This window comes from Myxine glutinosa, chromosome 6, assembly GCF_964187855.1.
Source record: "Myxine glutinosa chromosome 6, kmMyxGlut1.1, whole genome shotgun sequence".
In the NCBI taxonomy this organism is placed as follows: Eukaryota; Metazoa; Chordata; class Myxini; order Myxiniformes; family Myxinidae; genus Myxine; species Myxine glutinosa.
Window position 1 is genome coordinate 19,061,416 of NC_136266.1, and position 25,025 is coordinate 19,086,440.

At 47.3% G+C, this 25,025-nt stretch overlaps 1 protein-coding gene across 1 annotated transcript in view; it reads left to right on the forward strand.

The window, feature by feature from the left end:
- LOC137429142 (alpha-catulin-like) overlaps positions 1-25,025 on the forward strand; it is a 206,618-nt gene that overhangs the window by 91,794 nt on the left and 89,799 nt on the right. Inside the window, exons 10-13 of the mRNA XM_078779661.1 lie at positions 16,311-16,467; positions 16,670-16,764; positions 17,070-17,210; positions 17,785-17,948. Coding sequence (XP_078635787.1) covers positions 16,311-16,467; positions 16,670-16,764; positions 17,070-17,210; positions 17,785-17,948 — 557 coding nt within the window. The remainder of the gene's footprint in view (positions 1-16,310; positions 16,468-16,669; positions 16,765-17,069; positions 17,211-17,784; positions 17,949-25,025) is intronic.

Sequence of the window (25,025 nt, forward strand, 5' to 3'; positions counted from 1 at the left end):
GAGGAAGAGAGAGTTGGGATGGGTAGATAGAAGTTGGTCCATATTATCAGACAGTGAGATGTAGATGGAGTCATCGCTGATTGGTGGACGGTACAACACACATATGAACAAAAGGTGGGAGCGAAGGGGAAGCCGTAGCCAAAGGTATTCCTGGGGGTGAGGTGGAGAGAGGGCAGTGGAGGGCGAGTGAGGAAGAGAGTTTTTTATAAAGATAGCAACCCCACCTCCAGGACGAGGCTCAGGTCTATCATACCGGAGGCGGGAGTAACCTGGGAGAGATACCAAGGCATCAGAGACATCATGAAGGAGGAAAGTTTCTGTTAAGCAGATCACATCTGGTTTGTCAGAAGCAACCTGTATGGAGAGGTCAGTCAAGTTTGAGCGAAGGCCCCGGATGTTTGAGGTCCATACCGTTAATGAAGAGGAAGGGGGAGCATCGGGTCCAGAACAGGGGGGGGGGAGGGGTAGGGTAAGATGTGGAAGAGGAGGAAGAGGTAGGGAGAGCTGTTGAAGGTGTCAGAGATTTCAGAATAGCTTGGAGAAAGGGAAGAATGGGGCGGACAAAAGGTTTGATGGAGATTGGGTGAGGCACAGTGAGGTGTTATTTGAGGAGGGGGAAGAGCAAGGCAGAAGGTTTGGGGAGATGAAGGTGAAAGTTGGAAGGAGGAAGAAGCAGGGAGGATGCTTTGAGGAGGAGGGGTGAGAGGGGAGTCTAGGAGGGGAGGAGCGAGGGAGAGTCTCGGAGGGGAGGGGTGTGGGGGGAGTTTAGGAGGGAGGGGAGGGAAGGGGCAAGGGGGGAGATTTGAAAGGGATGGGTGATGGGGAGGATTTGGAGGGGAGGGGTGAGATTGGATTTTGAAAAGTGTACGATTCATGGGAAACGAACATTTTTTGCAAAATGAGTTTGAGACCTTCGAGTCAAAAATACGTTTGAGGACACTGGAGGAGGGATGGAGTTCTGGATAGTTTAGGGAATGTAGAAAGGAGGAAATGTAAGAGATGGTATTATATATATTTTTTGGAATGAATAGATTTGGTGAGCAAGACGAAAGCATCCTTTTGTAGGAAAAGAAGAAAAGGGTGTTGTAATATATGAGAGAAAATAGTTGTTCAGGGGAGAGATTATACATTTCTAACCGCGTGATCGCGAACGAAGAACGAACGAACAAAAAGAACAAATAAACGAATAAGACCTGGGAAGGAAATAGTTTTTTTGGGGTTTTTTTTTTTTTTTTGTGAGTACAGATATTAAACAAGGAGGTACGGGGTGAACGACTGGGACGAAACAGTGAACGAAAATAATTTCAGCGCATTCGACGAATCGCTGAGAGAAAAACAAACCACAAGGTCGGAGACGGTACGGTAGTCCAAGCCTACGAGTACTAGGCCGCAGAATACTCGATACCATTAACCGACGATTGTGTATACATGTACGAAAAATTAGCACCGAAAATTTTCCAAAAGATACGCTATAGGTACATACACCGAAAGATAGATACAGTCTCGACAAAAACACGATTGAGAAATATCACTTAGCTTCGAAAGCGTGAGCGCATGGAGCAGCTTCGAAAAGACGTGACCTCGCCGTGATCTCGCGAGACTTCCCGCGAAGCTGATACAATTCTCCTTTTCATCTATTCTCAAATTCGCAAAGCAGGAATCCAAACACCAGTCATCCTAGATTCAGAAGATACAGATGTTGTCGTGTTAGCTACACATGCTGCTCATAAGATTGATTGGTTTCTGGCAATAAAACGGAAAGGAGAAATCATCAACTGCCAAACCATTTGTACCCAGGCTGTGTCTGAAATAATTGTCCCTCTTCATGTACATACAGGTTGTGATACAACAACATCATTCTTTGGACTTGGGAAAAAGACTCTGTATGAAAAAGGATCATCCTTAGATGAAGCCAGGGCTATGCTGCAGACTGTTGGCAAAGAGATCCCTGCAACAAGAGAGGTTCTTGATAACATGGCCATGTTCACTATTAGATTCATCTACAATGACAAAATTAGCAAGTCTCTGGGGGAAGCTCGAGCTCAAAAGTGGAAGAGCATGAAAAGGAAGTCAACCCTAAGAATTCCACCTGACAGACTCCCATGACCTTAAGGTGAAGAGAGTGAACTTCCAGACATACTTATTGCTTAACTTTGAAAAATCTGATCCTGCTACGTCTCCCTTGACCCATGGATGGACCCTGGAAAATGGCTTGTGAAAGCCAGTGCGACATCTCAGGCCAGCACTTCCCAAAACCTTGCAAGAATCAACCATTCCAGATTATTCTTCTGTTTCAGAGGAAAGTGACTGATGAAGATGAATATCTTGATAATTGACTAACTTTCAATATGTTGTGTATGGCTTGGGCCACTAAATTGCTTACTTTAGTTTATATATATATATATATATATATATATATATATATATATATATATATATATATATATATATATATATATATATATATATATATATATATATATATATATATATATATATATATATATATATATATTGTTGTGGATCTCGGTTTACGGCGCTCCCCTTACCGAGGGGGGTTTAATCCCCTCGTCTTTTAAGCTGGCCGTCCGAGTCCGAGAAGATATCGTGCTCCTTTGCGGGGTTGAGATTGACCAGGGTGACTGGTCAATGGGTTCCCAGATACCTTCGCCAACCTCGCTGCAAAGCAGGGCGCTACTTCTGCCCGAGCCACGGACAAGATGGAATGTTGTCGAGCGGTTTAGCAATCCGAAGCTCGAGCCGTTAGCGGCAGTCTAAATCCGATTATAGCGGTTCCTATATCGTGCCACCGATATTCAATTGGGGACAGGACGCAAGCGATCGGATGAGAGGAACCAAAGTAAAGCAAGAACAAATATAATTGATTAATTACACTAAAAGAGGAAACGAAAGGCAAGAACATACAAAAGAAGAAGAAGCAGGACACAGGGCAGCCTTACACAGTCTTACTTGGCAAACTCCCCAGACAGAACGAACACACTTACACTCAAAGGGATGGAATGGCAGGAAAGGAGGAGAAGGTCCAAGCAGATGGCACAGGCGTCGAGGTCCACTCCAGGTCACGCTCCGGTCCACGCTCCGGGCTTGAGCAAAAACCCGGCGGCAGCTGCGCGTATGGTTTGCACGTGGTCGGACAATGCCAATATATTTCTCGGGGAAACTGGCCTCCTGCTTATGTAATAGGTCAACACCACGCTTCTCTCCTCTTGCTCGAACCTCTGGTGTCACCGTCATGCTCATCTCTTGAAGCAGTCCCTCTCGGCCGCTTTTATTGGGCGTTGTTAGATCAAGCCGCCGGCTCCCAGGACACGCCCAATGGTGAGCTTGCCTCGGCCCTGGTTGGCTCCAAGAGCTTACCGGTCCCGCCCCTCGCCGAGACGTTGACAGGGCCACGCCTTGTTCTTGGCGCCCAACTTACTCCTCCCCCTTTTTCCTCCAGAGGACCGAGCGCGTGATGGCGTTTGCACGGGTCGTAGAAAAGCACTCTTACTGCCATTGAAGAGATTGGGGCCTATTCTTATTTGATTGATGCAACGTAGATTCAAACTATTGGGAACACAGCCTTAATTACATACATACTACACAGCCTTAATTGGGAACACAGCCTTAATTACATCACTCCTTCATTCCTCTTTTCTCCCGCCTCTGGAACAAACTCCCTCACTCTCTTCAATCCCACTCCACCCTCCAGGTCTTTAAAACGGCTGTTCACCACCATCTCTTATCTTCCCTCATCCAAAACCTTGATCTTTTCTACCCCCGCTAATTTCACCCCAATTCCACTTTTTTGAAATACCATCATCTGTCCTGGAAGTCCTTGGTGTCCTTGTTGTTTTATACTTCCCCCCCTTCCCACGCCTCCTCCCCCCAAGCCCTCTCCCTCCCACACATCTCCCTCCCACACATCTCCCTGCTCTCAAATGTTGTGTTTGTGTGCTTCCCCTTCTCTCCCCATCTTGTCTTCCGCTCCCTCTTTTTATATATTTTGTTTGTCTGGTTGATTTGTTTGTGAAGTAAATGTTAGCTCTTTCACGAGCCTCGATTCAGTATACAAAAAAAAAAAAAATACTAATGAGATATCTATAGAGATCCTAAGGTGTGCTACGTGTTGCTCGTGGACTAGCTATGGGTGCGATCTTTAACATTAGACAAATGGGGGTATTTACAGGGGATTATTTATAAGGGAACATTTACAAAAATTTACCAAGTGGAGGGTTCTAAAAACCGCAACAATATATATACACCATTGAGCATACATTTTTATGCAAATGTAGATTGTTGTGTATTAATAGATACTAGGGCATGCCCGTACAAAATTATATCCCCCCCCTCTATTTACATGAAATGGTTTGGTCCATTCGCAAAGCCAAAGCGGACGGCTTGCGAGTACGGTGACAATCCCCCCCCTCTATTTACATGAAATGGTTTGGTCCAAAGCGAACGGCTTGCGAGTACGGTGACAATCCCCCCCCCCCCCTCTATTTACATGGAATGGTTTGGTCCAAGCGAACGGCTTGCGAGTACGGTGACAATCCCCCCCCCCCCCCCTCTATTTACATGAAATGGTTTGGTCCAAAGCGAACGGCTTGCGGAGTTTGGTAAAGAAATCGCCATAGCTCGGTAACTACTTGTCCGATTAATTTAAAACCTTGAAAAGGCACATCCTCGGGTCCCCAGCAATATACCTGGCAAGTTTCAAGTATATCGGACCGGTAGTTGTCGAGAAACAGCGGTCGCATACACACACACAGACACACACACACACACACACACAGAGATTACTGGAATTATAGATAGATGTAGGCATATTACTTTGACCTATGAATCTAATTTTATGCAATCCATATAACCAGTTCTGTTTAAGTATATGTTTACCTCTAGTAAAAAAAATACTTACAATGTACAGTTGTACAAGACTAATTAAAATGTTCACAGATTACTTTGATTAAGACTGCTAATTTTGTCTTCATATTGAAATTATTGTCCTAATCCATGTCATTATTGTTCAATATGCCTTTCACCAGTTTCGGAACCTACAAATGTATATATAAATTGTTGATTTATGGTGAAACAGTGAAATTTTGTTTAGAAATGAAGTAACTTTTAATTCTACATTATTTTAGTTGTTCTTTTTGAATTCCTTGACCTCAAAAACATATATTTAGACACAAAAATCATCTTTCTAACTTAATTAGAAGTGGAAATATGGCCAAATCAGTATTATTGGTGGCCCTCTTGGATTTCGCCCTCTGGTGGAGTTAGCCCACACTTTTGCGAGGGGTCCCCCGGCTAAATTTTTTTAGTATTGCCTAATCATTCAAAATATGTCTTCAAACCATGGTCCTGAGAAAATGGTCACGGAATCTATTAGCTGGTCACCTACTATTATGATCTCCTGAGTTAATTAGGCTAATTAACTACAAAGAATCCAGAAGAATTCCCAAGTTTCTAAACGCACGCCATGTTAAGGTGTATAGAGCAGCTTAATATGTGCTGGGCAAAGCCCGGCACAGCCATGCGCCGAGGTTGTGAAGCTCAAGGCAAGGTGTTCTCCCCACAAAAGAGATCAGATAGGACAGCGGAATGTGAATTATTTTAGTAATCGTAAATTATGCTATTTTGGAATAGACGGCGCTTGTTTCTGAATGAAAATGTCACACACATCATGTGGGGATATGGTGAAGTCATGGTGTATGTTCATGAGGGCCAGAGATGCCATCCGACTTTCTCCCATGGAATTTCTTAGGTAGGTCTTCAGACGACGCAGGCAAGAAAATGAGCGTTCGGCCTCACAGGAGCCGACGGGGAGGGTGCATCCAATATGGAGTCGGACTTTGATGGATGGAAATTCGTCTCCATCTACTGCGCAGAAACAATCCATGAATGTGCTTGGAAGCATGTTGTTGGGCTTCCTTCTCCAAAACGTCTGCCGGTCTCTAAGCTCATTTATCAGTCCTGCGGGATGTTCCATGTCGTTTTTTCCAACGCAATAGCTTCTGATGTAGGGCTGGAATGTCACAGGTATCGGCGATTATTACAGATGGCATCAGCTGAAACAGATCCGATTTTCAGCACAGAATCGGGTGTCCATTTCCTGGCTGAGGTGGTCGAGAAATGGAATGCACATGTTTCTGAGGTAGAAGATCAAGGGAGTATTGGCCGCAGTGTTTGGACGATGGATTTGTCGTTTTACAACTCTCGGCATTGTGACATCACCTCCTACAGATTCTATCATGGCCTTTGCGTGATCGAACCACAGAGAGTATTCAGTTTCAGCATTTGACCGTAGTTGAGTGAGCGCGTCCTCCTTGTCGTCAATCATAGAGTATGCCTCCAGCACATCCATGCCGTTGTGTTGAAGAGGGGGGGTGCGCACCCCCAGCACCCCCCTCCCCCCTGCTGGATCCGCCACTGCATCTGAGCCGACCGGAGCCAACATGCGGCTTCATGGTCTTGCAGAAACTGCTCTGGGCAAGTCGTTCGTGGAGTTTGAGGACACCCACTGAGAAGAGAAGAGTGGAAGGGAGGCGCCAACCCTTGGGACACGTGGCTAGGGTGAGGCAGCCAGGACGCCACTTGAAACAGGCCTGAATTTCCCTCCTCCTCTCCGGTTTTTATTTTACCTTTTATTTTCTTTATATCCTGGCGAATATTTCTTTGTTATTTTGCCTTCACTCCTCCCCTTTGGGATTAGCTAGGGATCCCGGGGTGGGTCGTTTAATTGTCTTGTCTGTTTTGTCTTGGCATCTGTCTGTCCTTTAATTACTTGATCTTGCCGCTGCATATCAGCGAGATTTCTTTGCCTTATGATTTGTCTATTCCTTGGGTGATATACCCTGTGTTTTTCTTGATTTTGAGTAAAGTATTTGCATTTATTCCCCTGTTTTGAATTTGCATTGCATTTCTGGATTGGCAATACTGGTGTGTGTTGAAGAGTGGGGGGGGGGGGGGGGGGGGGGGGGGGAGGGTGGGGGTGTGTAAAATTGCATCAGCATTTGGATGGTAACTTTGCTCGGTCACTTCTGACTGCTCATACGGCGCGACCCGCCCACGGGGAACGTATTGGCCTCCCGAGCACATCGATTAGGATCTCCGGAGCAATAGGCAGTACCTCAAGCCCTTCACGCAGGGGCCAGGTCGTAACAACACTCCATGTGGTAAAATTCCCCCTATGCTCCACCAAGTAAATATATGTACGCACAGTATATTTGAGATGTCATCACGGAAAAGACAAAACACGTTCATTATTAAATGGCTGATAGATTTAGGACTATTTTTCATTTAGCGCAAATCTTTTTGGTATTATCTGGCTGCAATCATCCTGCTGTCAATTCCACACTCACATAATTGGTCCAAGATGGGCCAATGGATGCTGGGCATGCGTTGACCAATGCCAAACACGCGGCAACCCTCAGCCTCCAGTTCTTTGTCAGCCATCTTAGTGTGTGCGTGCATCGTAACCGCCGCTAAACTTGCGCGTAATATCTTGTGCAACCTTCGACACTTTTGACACCAGGGTAAGGGATCAACAAGTGATACTAGTGCTTCTCCGTGTGCCTAAGAAGCAAAGGAAAGCCATTTCATTGAAAGTGATATTAAAAGTGATTGAGCAATATGAGAAAGGTGAATGAGCAGTGGATATTGACCCGAGCGCTTGGACTTCCGGAACAATCGACCTTACGAATGATCAGTGCAAATGCAGACAAAATCAATCAATCAATCTCTCTGTCTCTGTCTCTGTGTCTCTCTCTCTCACACGGTCTTGCCCATCCACCCACGTGCTGATACACAACCTCCAAATATTACATTGTTTTCTAATGGGAAAATTACTTTTGTTTTATGCATTTTCAGCTAACGTGATAAATTATCGGAATGCAACTGCTGCGTTAAACGAGGAATAACCGTATAATAATGGGGTATGCTTGCACAATCCAAGAAACTACTCAGGTGTGTCCTACGTGCAGACATAATAATTATAAACTTTATATATTTGATGAAGTGGATTGTGGTTGCATTCTTTATGCAGCTAATTAGAACTCAAGAAAATCAAGAATTAGTGATTAGAATGAGCTCTTTATTTAAAAATTTACATATATTATTTTATGTCAATATGTTACAGGTTATAACATAAGAGGTGGAAGAGGCACATGTTAGCGTTACCTAGCAACCAGTTCAATTGTAAGCTACATTGTATTAGATCACATGACCTGCAGTAGGGAAAGTGAGTCTGCACCTGCCGACTTTTATTCATGGATATTTTTGTTCCATGTATTCCAACATATTGTTACGGATACGGGGGACGGCTCTCCCGTTAGCAAGGGGGGATTAGCCCCTTGTCCTGTTAAGCTGGCCGTCTCCCCGGTCCTGGTACTTGTAACGCTATCCCGCGGGATGGAACGGATCAGGGTTATGGGCCCAGGGTCTATCCTGAATACCTTTATCCGTCCCTCCGCGGACTAGGGAGACAAGTATCGCTCGAACCCCGGTTTGGATGGTCTAGTTAGTTGCTGAGCGGTTTTTAGCAACCCGAAGTTCGAGTCATTAGCCTTCACTAAACCCGATCCTGAACGTTGGCCGAATCGCGCCACGTACACTCAATATTGAAACCACTAAAGCGACTGAACGAGAATGAAGAAGAAGAAGAAGTACGGAGGAATAACAGGATTTATTAATTATTTACACAAACCAAAGCAAAGAGAGCAGTCAAGGTTATATACAGAAAATGGAAGGAGCAGGAAACACAGTGAAATCATTAGCTTACCTATACAAGCTTAATTAATAAACCCCAGGACAACGTTAAAGACAGACGGACGATCACACTTACACGGGGAAATGCAGGCAGGAAGGAATGGCTTGGAGATGGGTGGCTTTGAGAGGCAAGGAAGGTTCAGCGGGTACTGGGCATGGTCGGGCCAGAAGGCACCGCCATCAAGAAGCCGAGCCGCGGTCGTTGGTCCCAAACTGCGCGGGTGAAGTTCCTTTCTCCGTACTGCTGCCTCGCGCGCTCCTTGCATTGCCTCGGTCCGTTTTTCCTTTAGCGCGGCACGTCTCACGGCGGCTTGGTCACACCTGCTCATCTCCAGCGCATCTCCTGGACTCAGAACTCATCTCTCCTCTCCGCTCATCTCCGTGGGGAGCGTCCCGCGGTGGGTTATATAGGTCCCACCCTTCACCCTTTGCGAACCTCCCCCAAGCGTTCTCTCTCCGCCCTCTCAAGCCAAACCCCTCGTTCTGGGTTGGATGAGCGGGGCCGACTTACTCCTCCCCTCTATGACGAGGTGGAGACCCGCCTTTCTTCTTCGTCGTTACCTCGTGCGTAATGGAGTCAAATGCAGCAAAGTGGACTGCAGATGAAAATGCAGCAAAGTGCATAAAGAGTCAATTGCAGCAAACCTGGCACTTGGAAGCTGCCATGGGGCGTCGGAGGGGCCTACTCTTATTTAATTCGGTGCAATGAAGTCAAACTATTGGGAAACACATCCTTAGCCTACATAGAATAAGGGACTAACTATTTAAAAGGATATATGGTGTCCTGTGTGTAGGTTTATGGAATTAACTAAGAGGACGAGCTTTGACCTTTCTTTACATTACGAGGGTCAGTTACACACAACAAAACCATAATTCTCACATTCGTTACACTTTCTCAAATTCGTTACACTTCTCAAATTCGTTACACTTTCAAATTCGTTACACTGCACCCTCCTTCCTTCAGGCACGGGCTCGGGCCTATAAAACTTTACTTTTAGTGTGACACGTAGGTGTAATTCCCTCTCCAATTAACCTGACCCTGAGTGTGACAATTTTAAAACACAAATAAATATGTCCCCCTGCTGCATTGCACCCTGCCTAACAGATTTGCGCCCACAGGATAACCGAATTGCGGAATTGTTTTCAAGCTATACATTTACGGTGGGGAGCATTATTTACAGTGACGTGATTCCTTATTTACAACGCAACCCAGGACCTGTGTTTTTTTTTTCTTTTTAGGGAAACAAAGAGAAGGAAATTCCTGTTGGGAGGGAGGAGACAGCACGCATTGCATCGATGCACCAGTACCAATAACACCAAAGCACCCAAAGCACCCAAAAGCACCAACCAGTGCACAGTCATTACTGCTTGTAATAAACACACAAAAAAAACAAAAACTGGTGGTGGTCTTCTCCTTCTCTGCTGGGCCGATGTTCTTCCCGATGTCTTCTTGCTTCATGCGGCCTACTTGGAAATATAAAAAGCACAAACCGTGTCCATTTTTATTTAGGGCCACAGGGGCCAACTAAGGGTGGTCCACCTGTTTGGCATAGGTGCCACCTTACCGAGGTCCGCAAGCAAGATTCCCTGGCCACTATGGCCGGTCTCCAACAGAGGTGCCCTGCCCCAGAACCTGGGTTCCATCAAGTGGTACTTGGCCGCAGAACAGCGGTCCATAAAGTGGTACATCAATGCAATGCATGCGGGTTGCGAGGGTCCTGGCACACAAGACGACCTCCGCACGCTCCCCTCAACGCCCAGTGGCGCACAGTCCTCGGGTGGGAGACAAAGGGGGGAAAAGACAGGTGAGCGAGGGGTAAGGTCACAAGGGTACACATCAAACAAGGCAATGCAAGGTGAAGTGCGTACGGAGAGCGAAGTGAGAAAAGCTCGTCCCTACCGTACGTCACCCCCCCTGTCACCTACTCCATGCCCTTGCCCCATACCCATACCCATACCATACAAGCCTAAAGCTACCTTGCCTTGCCTTGCTCCATACCCTTGCCCTTACCCCATATTTACAGCAATCTACACATTTACAAATTCGTCACTACTGTCACGTCTCCCCCATATTTCCCTTATACCAAATTCGTCTCCACAATCCCTCTAACCAAAATTTGCCATCACCCAATTCATCATCAATCCTCATAAGGAGGAAGAGATGGAATATCAGCACAATGTCACACCCACGTCATGATGCGTCTCACATTCCAAACATCTGCACAATAAAAAAAATAAAAACATGGCATGGTGTAGAGTCCTGTCACCCCAGGTGAGTGGATGCAGATGGTGCGAGGAGATCTCCATCCTAGCTACCTTCTAAATGACTTTAACACACTTTACACTACCCGGGGTCTTTCCCTGCCAAACCATTGGCAATCTTACTCTATGTGGTTTTAAAAACCAAATTCCCATTGACCAAACTGTGGTGCTTCTCAATTTGGGGTCTCACTCCCCCGATTCATCTCCCGGTGCCCTTGCACAATTTCCGGGCTGAGTCGTGTAGCTCTCCCAGCAGGTCTACCCACCTGCACACCTCCACCACTGTAGTTGCCACCCGAGCTTACCTAGCTCTTCACCCTAACCTATCTAACTGGGGAAGGCCCCTCCTGGCTCTGTCACCCCTCGGTGCCCTCTGGCACTGGGCTACCCGGGTCCGTCCTCCGGATCCTCGGGCCCCATCCACAACAACTCTACCGGCTCCCAGAGCCCACCTGCGGCCTCACCTGACCGACATCTTCACAGTGGTGGAGTGCCCAAACCAACTACACACACTAACAGGCTACACACCCAGCCATTTCCACGTCACTAATGCACCCATCCAAATACCATTCTTCCACCACGCACCACAGATGCCAATATCCAACCACAATTTACCTGTACCCTCTACCTAACACTTACACTACCGTCCCCGGGTATTCGTGATGGGGGTCCATCCTCCTTTCCCCCATCCACACCTTCGCACCATCCACTCCACTCCACAGTTTCCACCATACTCACTCCACGACCATCCATTCCCATACTCCATATATTCCATAATCCATATATTCCACACAACTATTCTTCATACACCTGCAGTTGCACACCTGTGCAATCACACCTGGTGCCACCTGCACCCTCCTTCCTTCCTGGACCATTTGGTCAACACAGCACACATCACTATCACTCACTCAAACACTGCTCCATACACCTGTTCAGTTGCACACCTGTGCAATCTCAATTGTTCCTTACTCACTGCTCCATACACTTCCACGCTCAATACACTTTCGATCCTCAAACACTCGGCATCATCTCGTCTAACTGTTGCCCTGCTAACTTAGTGCTCCTCGTCTTCCCTTTAAACTAAGCACATACCACGTCATTATCATCCAAACTAATCTACCTGCGTCCCCACTACAGGTATCATTGTCACTACCTAATCTTACCGTTACCTAAGGTCATCTCTAGGTCCCTATCATTATATCCTAACCCTCCCGGGCTAGTTTTCACTGCCAAACCCCATAACTAGTGCTCCTTTGCCCCCGCTGTGAGAGATGGCAAAGTTGCCATCCCACTACATCAGGCATCTTCTACTATCAATTTTGCACACCAAATTCCAGCTAATTAAAAATTTGCCAATCACTCTACCAATCATCACTCTGCCAATCCTTTGCCAATCATCAAATTTTAGCTTTTCAATTTCGGGTCCAAAACACTATCCTCATCACACAGTCCGCTATATCCTAGCCTCTGTGCGTCATGGCATCATTAAACTCGGCTTCGTAAAGCCGAGCAATGAACGCGGATTGTTTGGTCGCCTGCAGGTGGATCCGTCCGGCATTCACGACTCTGGGGAGGAGGCATGCTCGGGCCGAGGTTCCACGCATCATCGCGGCTCGGTACCTTGCGGTCCCGGGCCCGATGGCTCACTCCCCCCCGGTCGGAACCCCGCCCCCGCCAGGGGGCTCCGTTCTGCTTCCTCCTACTCGCCCTTGAACCGGACCGGTCGCCTCGCCCGACAAGGCCCGGACTCGACCGCGCAGGGCGGGGCCAAGCCCGAATCGGCAACGACGCTTCGAAGAGAAGCGACGCAGCATCGATCCGCGCCGGGCCTGGCATCCAACAAAGCGCACTGTGCCCCGAGTGCTCGCATCGGCTATCCGTATCCCTAAACGCTAACCCGTTCAATGTCGATGCTTCACTTGCATACGCGACCCGTTTCACACTCGCAAAACCCAGCGTTCCAACGCCGTCCGTACATTCCACACACTCCGTCCATTCCACCAACGCACTCCCTGTTACACACCACACCTCTCGCGCACACTCGCCGTTCGCACACTCCCTTAACACACCTCGCGCACCGTCTTGCGCACTCTCCCCCCTCGGTACGTACCCCGTACCACTCACCATGGGCGTGCACTCTTGCATCCACCCACTAACGCGCTCAGATGGGCTCTCCCACACCCGCGCCACGACCAACTCAGGTGTGCTTCCTCACACACGTTCCACCACCACCTTACTCTCCGTGTCACACTCCGTACACCCCGGCGTGCATTCTCGCTCGCACTCGGTTTCACACTCGCGCTCCGATGTGCCCTCTCGCACCTGCACCATCACCAACTCACTCTTCATGTCACACTCACCCTCGCACGTACACTCCGTCGTGCATACCCGCTCACACTCGGTTTCACTCCCACACTTTATAACACACCCACTCGCCGACGCACACTTTCTTTTCACACGTGTGCTATTTCCACTCACACGGGACCCTTCACCAATGCCCGGGTGCCATATTGACCCCAATCGCGCGAAAATTCTTTTGTCGCCAAACATCCTTCTACAAAATCTCCCCGCACAATACACAGCACGATTCACCTGGGGTATCCTCCTCCTTCGCTCCAACACCACCTGCAAACTTTCATTGGTGTTATTAGGCACAGCATCGTGATGTGAGCAGGGACTTTGCACATTTTCCATTCCTCCCTGCAATTCCCGGGCTACCTCCGTCGTCTCTTCAATTTTAATCATACCCACTACTGCTTTTTCTTTATTCGCCTCGACGACCGCTGGCTTTAATAAAATTCCCTCTACCTCAGCGGTCGCCGGCTGCCCCATACCCCGGGTCGCGATCTCTATACCCATCATTGTACCCGCGCTTTCCTCCGCCTCGCTCAACCAGCGCTTCTCGACCCGCGTTACCTCCTCGTGCACCCCTGGGACCTGCTCGCTCAACCCGCGGTCTCTGTCCCTCTCCGCTTCCCCAGTTATTTCTTTAATTTGGTTTCTGGTACCCCTTTCTGGTACCCCCTCATTCTGTTTTCCATTTTCTCACTATCAGCCTTCATTCTGTTTTCCATTTCTTTCATTTCCCTGCTAAATTTCTTCCTTTCTTCCCTCTGCTCGGCCATGTACGCCAGGCATTGTGTCATGAACTGGCCCCAGTCTGTTGGCACCGCGGGCTCGGCTGCCGCGCGCTTGTGCGAGGCGCCATTTTGTGCGCCTGACACCTCCTCAACCACCTCCTCATTGCTCTCCTCCATTTCTTCCCTGTGGTCCTGGGTTACCCCTAACCCCTCTTCTAGCTCACCCACCTGCATCCGATCGCCTTGATTGTCCATGGCACGACTTCCAAATTTAGGATTTTATAAAACAATTTTGGGCGCTCTTAAGTTTTGACCCAAATTTTTTTTTTGAAGTTATTAAAATTTGGTTCGGGCCTCGAATCTCACTCCCAGACACCAATTGTTATGGCCAATAGTACAATTGGTGTCCAAAATTTGGGCTAAATAAATTTAGTCCCAGGTTTGAATCCCACTCCTGACACCAATTGTTATGGATACGGGGGACGGCTCTCCCGTTAGCAAGGGGGGATTAGCCCCTTGTCCTGTTAAGCTGGCCGTCTCCCCGGTCCTGGTACTTGTAACGCTATCCCGCGGGATGGAACGGATCAGGGTTATGGGCCCAGGGTTTATCCCGAATACCTTTATCCGTCCCTACGCAGACTAGGGAGACGAGTACCGCTCGAACCCCGGTTTGGATGGTCTAGTTAGTTGCCGAGCGGTTTTTAGCAACCCGAAGTTCGAGTCATTAGCCTTCACTAAACCCGATCCTGAACGTTGGCCGAATCGCGCCACGTACACTCGATATTGAAACCACTAAAGCGACCGAACGAGAATGAAGAAGAAGAAGAAGTACGGAAGAATAACAGGATTTATTAATTATTTACACAAACCAAAGCAAAGAGAGCAGTCAAGGTTATATACAGAAAATGGAAGGAGCAGGAAACACAGTGAAATCATTAGCTTACCTATACAAGCTTAATTAATAAACCCCAGGACAACGTTAAAGACAGACGGACGATCACACTTACACGGGGAAATGCAGGCAGGAAGGAATGGCTTGTAGATGGGTGGCTTTGAGAGGCAAGGAAGGTTCAGCGGGTACTGGGCACGGTCGGGCCAGAAGGCACCGCCATCAAGAAGCCGAGCCGCGGTCGTTGGTCCCAAACTGCGCGGGCGAAGTTCCTTTCTCCGTACTGCTGCCTCGCGCGCTCCTTGCGTTGCCTCGGTCCGTTTTTCCTGCAGCGCGGCACGTCTCATGGCGGCTTGGTCACACCTGCTCATCTCCAGTGCATCTCCTGGACTCAGAACTCATCTCTCCTCTCCGCTCATCTCCGTGGGGAGCGTCCCGCGGCGGGTTATATAGGCCCTGCCCTTCACCCTTTGCGAACCTCCCCCAAGCGTTCTCTCTCCGCCCTCTCAAGCCAAACCCCTCGTTCTTGGTTGGATGAGCGTGGCCGACTTACTCCTCCCCTCTATGACGAGGTGGAGACCCGCCTTTCTTCTTCGTCGTTACCTCGTGCGTAATGGAGTCAAATGCAGCAAAGTGGACGGCAGATGAAAATGCAGCAAAGTGCCTAAAGAGTCAATTGCAGCAAACCTGGCACTTGGAAGCTGCCATGGGGCGTCGGAGGGGCCTACTCTTATTTAATTCGGTGCAATGAAGTCAAACTATTGGGAAACACATCCTTAGCCTACATAGAATAAGGGACTAACTATTTTAAAGGATATATGGTGTCCTGTGTGTAGGTTTATGGAATTAACTAAGAGGACGAGCTTCGACCTTTCTTTACATTACGAGGGTCAGTTACACACAACAAAACCATAATTCTCACATTCGTTACACTTTCTCACATTCGTTACACTTTCTCAAATTCGTTACACTTCTCAAATTCGTTACACTTCTCAAATTCGTTACAATATTTTATGACTGTTTGGTGATTTTTCTGGGATATGGCTTTGATTGCATCGGTATGCAAATTTTCAGCTTTCTATCCCAACTGGAAAATACTAAACGATTACATCACAGAGAAAGAGTGCATGAGTGAGTGAGTCAGTGGTTCGAAAGAGCTTTATATATAAGATACTAGCAGGGGTAAGATCTTATATATAAGATCAATAAAAATTTGAAACAGTACCTGCTGTTGTTGTTGTTTTTATTTTATTTGTAAGAACTTTTAATGAAACAGTAATGATGGTTTATCCTGACATCCCCTCCTCCAGCTACGTGAGGTGGCCACAAGGGTGGCATCACTTGGAGCCTTCGAACAGAGTGGGAGTCGTACTTTGGCAAGACTGGAGGCGGCTGTGGTGGCTGGTGACACTGAGTCGGTGACCGGTCTAGCCAGGCAACTCTTCAAGCACAGTGATGGCCTTGTGGAGGAAAGTAGAAAAGAAGTTTCCTTTCAAGTGTCAGATCACAGGGCTCTGGAGGGATCACCTCAATTGCCTGTATTTCTGTGATTAGAAACTCGTTTATTGGATAATGGTGAAACTCTGCATATTCAATATTTAGCATTATTAGGGTTTTATAAAAATAATTATTGGGTTTATCACAAAACATTTTGCTGTCTATGTACTGCAGGTGTGTAATTTGCTGCTAAATGCAGCTGAATCGGTTGCAGAGGAGGTCAGCTGTGCGCACGTCCGAGATCTTTTTGATGCCCTCACAGCGCAGGCAAGACCCTCTGTTTTTATCCCTTTTCTATACAGAAGTCCTTTTTCAGAAGAGCAAATCCTCTCCATCCAAAATCACAGCTAGACCTCTGAGTACAAAAAAGAAAACAAAACCGATTTTTCTGTTGGTATAATTTGAAGGACCTGCATGGATTACTCTCCTGGAGGACAGTCTGAATGCTGAACTGACCCTAGACATGCAGGTGGTCCTAATCTTTATTGGTAAAAGTTGGTATTCTGGGTAATATTTGGCTATTACCTAATTACATGCGAGACCTAACCCATCATTTCTGTCTTTTTTTGCAGTTGGTGTCTGCTTGTCGACTGCGAGCTCAGTATCCATCAAGTGGAGAGGTTCTGGAACTGACTACTGCCTGCCACCAAGTCTGGGAGGCCGCTCGTGAGACTTTGCCCTGCCTCCTGCACCCTACGCCACCTATCGACTATGTGAGACTTTGAGGATAATGTTTTATTTGAACAAGGAGAAAAAGACATAAAATGTCATAGCCCCCATGGTTTTAGTAATTTTGCTGTACGGAGTGAAAGACCACCAGTCGGCCATCTTTGGTCAGATTACAAAAACAAAATCTTCTGCCTATGTGTACTCTCATGTATTGTCTTTGTGCGAAGTATGAACAAAATCGGTCCATGCATGTCTGAGAAATGGTTGGGGACAAGTTTAAGTAACAAAATATCCACCAGTCGGCCATCTTGGATCTGACCTCAAAACAAAATGACTTGCATATGTAACCCATCATTCCTTATCTGTGTGGCAAGTTTGAACAAGATCTTTTAACAAGATCTTTGAACACGTTCTCTTAAATAGTAACAAACATTAATCAGATACTGTAGAATAAAATTAAATTAAAATAAACGCATACAAATTTAAAACTTTGCTTATATTTTCGTGAAATTCATCTGAATGACCATTCCTATTCATGAGAAGTACCGTACCAGTACATTATGGTCTCGACTCCAACCTGCAAGCAGCACGTGATGTGTCCATCCCCCTGTCCTCCAGGAGGGGGCGGCCGTGTCTGGACTGGTACAAGATGTGCGTTGGCTCGCAGGAGGCTTGGAGGATGAAGGAGACCTCTGGGACACCAGTGGAGCTGCAGAGGAAGCGGTAGCTGAGCGGTCACGGGCTGTGTGCAACCTGGCCTGTGCACTTTGCTTGCAATCAAGGCTAGTTTTCACAATGAAGCAAATAAATAGATAAAACTTCATCAGCATTTGCCCTAAAAGCAAATCTGAACTCTTTTATCTGTTCTGCATATGGTCACAATTGTAAGATTTACTTACTATACCGATTAAGGCGGTTAAGGTGTCTGGCTTAAGATCGCAAGGTCCTGAGTGTTCAACGCTTCAAGCCACTGTCACGCCATTGAATTAACACCAGCTGGGTTGACTCAGCTTGTCATCCTTTTGAGCTCAGCGAAATGAGTACCAGCTTACGAGGATGAATGAGCGACCCATCCACGATTGTGCCCGATAGCCAAGAAAATGCTTCCACAGCCCCATGCATTTGAAGATGCAAAAATGAGCGGTCATCACCGAAGCTATTACTGATGATTACATTGCACAACACGACAACAACAACAACAACAACATGCATTTTAAGGCCATTTTCCCTGCTAGAGCGGGGGTTAGCCTTGCGGTCCCCATGACAATCTTCTCCATCTTGCCCTATTTTCTGCATCTCTCCTTGTTAACCCCCTTGCCCGCATTTCTTCTTCCACCATCTTTAGCCAAGTCTTTCTCGGGCTTCCCCGTCCTCTACTTCCTTCTACATTCATTTCCATCACTCTTCTCAACCAGTCACTTTCATCCTTCCTCAACACATGACCAAACCATCTCAACCTGTTCCTCTTCACAGCATCCATCACAGTCTCTATTCCCATCATTTTTCGCAATTCATCATTTGTCTTCCTCTCTCTCAACGATACTCCGCACATCCATCGAACCATTCGCATTTCCACCCTTTCCAACCTTTCCAACCTTCGTTGCTGCTCTACGTTCAACATTGCACAACACAATTAATGGATAACTCGCTACAGTATTGCATTAATCTTTTTTCCCCATCTTACATGTTTTATGTAATGCTATGTTTCCGAAATTATACAAATCTGCATAATAATATGTGTCAGCAGGGGGCGCCGTATCATGGAGCAAACCGTCCTTTAAAGTGCAGCTGTCCGATCTCCACAGGGTTCTATATGTTAAAGATCCCAATTCCTCGTTAGAGGTTACCTGTTTGATTAGCACTATCTACAGGCGATGGGAGTACTGGGGTGTGGATATGGCACAGGTATGATCGGCCGAACGGACTCATCTTGTGTCTAATTAAATAAAAGACCAAATACAAAATTGGAGCCATCAGGAGGAACCTGGATAGGACATTCGTTTGCTGCTCCTATACACTCAAGCCCGTACAGTTGTAGCACCATATCATGTCATCCCCCATCTCTAGCTGCAATCTTCTTCACCTCCATTAACCTCGCTACCTAACCCAACCCTCTTACTTACAGATTACTGTTCTCTATCTCTCCCTCTCTCTCTATCTTCCTGTTTGTCCATTCCCTTGCTTGTTGCATCCAAATGTGGCTCCACTGGTCAAACTGACCCTTTCCATGAGTCCTTATTTTGTATCCCAAATAACGACATATTACTTGTTCGCAACTTCTGACCATTGGATTGGTCTCTTTCCTGATCACTCAACAATGTGATTTTGATATGTTCAACAATCCAGGTGTGTTTTCAAAGCCACCTGCAGTTGGCATTCTGCATTTCATTAAAGTGCATGCACCCAACCAATTGCACTCAAGGGCTCACTCTCCTGTCCACTCATTCACTTGTATCTGGTGAATATCAAGGAAACGCCTTAGGCCCATTAATTTTCCTTCCTTACACCATGACCTTTCACCTTCACTTGAAAATTAACTGTAGCATTTCGATGACATGTCGATCCAATGTTGCATCATGCCTCAGTCGAATGGCAGACAAAATGGAACAGCATTTCTGTCTGCCAATCTGGAGACCATTAACGACTGGTGGACCTCCTGGAATATGACATTTGATCTCCTCCACAACTCACTTTACTCCCTCTCTCCAATGCAGTGAAAGTCAATGCTCTTGGTATTGTCAGCAATTCTTGCTAAGAGCTGGAGATCGTGTCACCTGTTTTCGCAAAAAACAAAGGTTTACACCGCCCAAGTACACAGACAGGAAATTGCCAAGATTTTGGAAGAACTCGCGTTGGACGTTTCCATCGTCACGATTAAACGTTTAACTTAAACATAGTCAACAATGTTGGGAGAGGGGCGAAGCTTCGTTCACGTATCGCCACAGATGGCAAATTGCCGAGTGTGTGTGTGTGTGTGTGTGTGTGTGTGTGTGTGTGTGTGTGTGTGTGTGTGTGTGTGTGTGTGTGCGCGCGCATTGTTTGTGTGTGCATTGTTTGTGTGTGCATTGTTTGTGTGTGTGTATATATATTTGTGTATATATATTTGTGTACAGTGCATTCAGAAAGTATTCAGACACCTTCACTTTTTTCACATTTCGTTATGTTGCAGCCTTATGCTGAAATCGTTTAAATTCATTTTTTTCCCCTCGTCAATCCACACTCAATACCCCATAATGACAAAGAGAAAACAGGATTTTAGAAAGTTTTGCAAATTCATTAAAAATAAAAAACTGAAATATCACATTGGCATAAGTATTCATACCCTTTGCTATGACACTTGAAATTGAGCTCGGGTGCCTCCCATTTCTCTTGATCATCTTTGAGATGTTTCTGCACCTTGATTGGAGTCCACCTGTGGTAAATTCAATTGATTGGATATGATTTGGAAAGGCACACACCTGTCTATATAAGGTCTCACAGCTGACAATGCATATCAGAGCGAAAACCAAGCCATGAGGTCGAAGGAACTGCCTGCAGAGCTCAGAGACAGGATTGTGTCGAGGCACAGATCTGGGGAAGCCTACAAAAAAAATTCTGCTTCATTGAAGGTTCCCAAGAGCACAGTAGCCTCCATAATTCTTAAATGGAAGAAGTTTGGAACAACCAGGACTCTTCCTAGAACTGGCCGCCCGGCCAAACTGAGCAATCGGGGGAGAAGGGCCTTGGTAAGAGTTGTGACCAAGAACCCAATGGTCACTCTGGCTGAGCTCCAGAGATCCAGTGTGGAGATGGGAGAAACTTCCAGAAGGACAACCATCACTGCAACACTCCACTGATCTGGGCTTTATGGCAGAGTGGCCAGACGGAAGCCTCTCCTCAGTGAAAGACACATGAAAGCCCGCTTGGAGTTTGCAAAAAAAGCACCGAAAGGACTCTGACTGTGAGAAACTAGATTCTGTGGTCTGATGAAACCAAGAATGAACTGTTTGGCCTCAATTCTAAGCGTCATGTCTGGAGGAAACCAGGCACCACTCATCACCTGCCAATACCATGCCAACGGTGAAGCATGGTGGTGGCAGCATCATGCTGTGGGGGTGTTTTCAGCAGCAGGGACTGGGGGACTGGTCAGGGTTGAGGGAACAATGAACGGAGCAAAGTACAGAGATATCCTCAATGAAAACCTGAAACAGAGCGCTCAGGACCTTAGACTGGGCCGAAGGTTCACTTTTCAACAGGACAATGACCCTAAGCACACAGTCAAGACAACGCAGGAGGGGCTTAGGGACAACTCTGTGAAGGTCCTTGAGTGGCCCAGCCAGAGCCCTGACTTGAACCCAATCGAACATCTCTGGAGAGACCTGAAAATGGCTGTCCACCGACGGTCTCCATCCAACCTGACAGAGCTTGAGAGCATCTGCAGAGAAGAATGGCAAAAAATCTCCAAATCCAGGTGTGCAAAGCTTGTCGCATCATACCCAAGAAGACTCGAGGCTGTAATCGCTGCCAAAGGTGCTTCAACTAAGTACTGAGTTAAGGGTCTGAATACTTATTCAATGTGATATTTCAGTTTTTTCTTTTTAATAAATTTGCAAAACTTTCTAAAATCCTGTTTTCTCTTTGTCATTATGGGGTATTGAGTGTAGATTGATGAGGGAAAAAATGAATTTAAACGATTTCAGCATGAGGCTGCAACATAACAAAATGTGAAAAAAGTGAAGGGGTCTGAATACTTTCTGAATGCTCTGTATATATATATATATATATATATATATTGTTGCGAATATGGAATTTGACCTCCATATCCGCTTGTAAATATTCCCCTATCTTCTCCGATACTCCCCAACTCTCCCCTTACCCCATTCCCTAGTCCCATTGTCTGTAAACAACACCCATTAGAGCCGATCTTCCCCTTCATTCCCCCATTAAATGTCGTGCCCAGGTCCCCCGCACCACACGTAGACAATTATAGGACATCTTGCTAGTTATTCTTAATCTATGTCAGTTAAGGACTTGTTTCCATTAATTATGACTCTTCGTTGCACCAGAATGTGATGATATGGCACCAGTAGGAGTTTAGGACCTTCCCATACCTCCCCGCATCTCTTCCCATCATCTCAAGCTCCAACAACAACCACAACAACAGCGGCTTTGCGTCCTCACTCCGGCTCGGTTGGCCGCCATTGAACATGTGCTCGACGGGGTTACCCAGAAGGGGGCTCCCTGTCGGCCCCTCGTCAAGGGCGGAGCCGGTAACCCCCGCACCCAATGAGAAGCCATGGGCCGATGCCATATGGGGCGGAGCTAACGAGCGAGGGCGTGACTCCCCGGCCGGATATACGCGGCCCCGCGCCGGACGTGACGTCAGATGCGCCCCGAGCTTGGAAGGACAAGACGCCACCCTCCCGAGCGCTGAGCGACCTCCCCGGCATCTCCACCAAAGTCGCGACCCACGAGCGCTGAGCGACCTCCCCGCATCTGCTGGACACCACCGTACGTGATTCTGTCCCGGAGCCAGGTGCACCTGAGCCATCGCGACCTGCCTCCCCTTTCCATCAAATCCCGTGTGAGTCAGCGTTGTCCCGTTTATCTGTGGTCTGTCTAGGGTTAATATAAGGTTGTGTCTAAGTGCCCACCTTCCTATGTTTCCCTCTTGTCCCTGTAATCTAACCTTTTCCGCCTTAATATAACCTCCTCCGGAGGTCTTGAGAACTGAACCCCTGGTGTCGTATTGTGTGATTGTAACCCAGCCGGGTGTCTTCTCTTTCCTATTGAGCCAGCGTAGCGCGATTAGTCAACATTCGGGCACAATCGGGTAACTTGTACGGATACGGCGGCCATCCCGCTCGGCCCACCATACCATCAAAGTCGTATCTGTAACAATTGGTGTCGAGGAGTGGAATTCGAACCCGGGACTAAATTAGTTAGGCCCAAATTTTGGGAGGGAAAATCGATTCGGAGCGCGTTTCCCGCGCGAAATTATAACGGCGAAATTTCAATTTGTTTTACGAAAATAAAAAATAAAAACCGAATTTTGAAAGTCGCGCTATGGCGGATCAAGACGGCTGGGGTCCGGTAGGGGAGAGTGAAGCAGGGTCGGTCCAGGACCAAATTGAGGGACATGAGGGACATGAGGAGAGCGAAACAGCGGGGGTAGCAGACGCGCGAAATTGCGCCTCGCACATAGCTACGGCGGCCGCACCCGCTGCACAAGTGGGAGGGATGGCCCAGATGCAGGTCCTCATGGAGCAATTTATGGCGCAAATGCAGGCGTCCCTCAAACTGCAGAGTAACCAATTGGGGAACCGGATGGATGCTCAGAGTGAGCAAATGAGGGTTGATAGTGGGCGAATGGAGGGCCAAATGGGGGTAATGGGAAACCAAATGGGGGTAATGAGGGACGAAGCGAGGGGTACCAGTGAGAAGTTAGACAATAATTTTGAGGAGTTAGACAAGAAAATTGAGAAGTTAGACAATAATTTTGAGGAGTTAGACAAGAAAATTGAGAAGTTAGACAATAATTTTGAGGAGTTAGACAAGAAAATTGAGAAGTTAGACAATAATTTTGAGGGGTTAGACAACGGGATAAAAGAGGTGAGAAATGGGTTAATGGGGGTAGAAAACAGAATGGCCGCTCAAGAGAATCAAATGGAAGGGATGCAAAAAGGGTTAGAGGGGTTAGAAAACAGTATGGAAGGCAAATTGAGGGACATGAGGGACCAAGCGGAAAGGGAAGTTAAACAAATGGAGCAGCAGATAGAGGGGGTCAGAATGGGGGTAGAAACCAAACTGGATGCTCACAGGGAGGAAATGGAGCAGATGAGGGTGGCATCTGGGCAGGAGATGCAAGTGATGGGAGAAGAGATCAGAAGAGGAGTGAGTGAGGAGGTCGGAGGAGTGCGCGAGGAGGTGAGGCACTGTGAGGAGCACATGGAAAAGGAGGTGAGAAAGGCGACTGTAAAGTTACAAGGGGGCATAGAGGACCTGACGCAGGAGGTGGAGCAGCTGACGGTGGGACAGACGGAGTTAGTGGAGCAGGTTCAAAGGAACACTGCGGTATTAGGAGGTTTAAAGGCGACACAGAAAGAACTAAAAGATGACTTGGTAGCGACGAAGAGGGAATGTCAGATGGTACGTGAGGGACTGACAACGAGGTTGGACGAGGTCATAGAGGTAATGGAGACGAAGGACCGGCAGGTGAGGACGCACCTGGAAACGGTCAAGGTAGCCTTGGAGGACGAGCTTGAGGAGACGTACCGGGGAATAAAAGAGGTGAAGCACAAATTAGAAGAAGTGGAAGAAGGGATGAGCGAAATTAAGAAGCGACGGAGAGGGGATAAGAAAGAGATAAAAGAGGAGATAAAAGAATTGGTCCAAAGTCTGTGTTTGGATCGTGATGATGTGCTCATTAACCGGATGAGGGATTCGCAGGTGATGGAGGAGAAGCGAAGAGGAAGAGGACCCGGTGTAAGTGGTGACCAATGTGGTCGTGCGTATGATGCGCCAGGGGATTTAAGAAGCTTGGGGGTCGAGATGGACCCGGGTGTTCGTGAGAGGCCGTTGGTGAAGTGTGCGACAGGTCTGGTGTGCGAAAAAGGAGGTGTGCGAGAAAATCCGACTCTGGGGTGTGTGAGGAAAAAGTGCGTGCCAAGGAGTGAGTGTGCTGGCGAGAGTGAGTCGGTCGTAGCGCGTGTGCGAGGGAGCACATGGAAGCGTGGTGTGGTGAGTGTTACAGAGGGTGTGACGGGAGAGTGTGCGCAGGAGTGTGCGCGAGAAAGGTGTGTGACGGACAGGTGCATGAGGAAAGAGTGCGCTGTCAGAAGTAAGGAAGAGTGTCCACCTGTGGTGAGTGTTACAGAGGG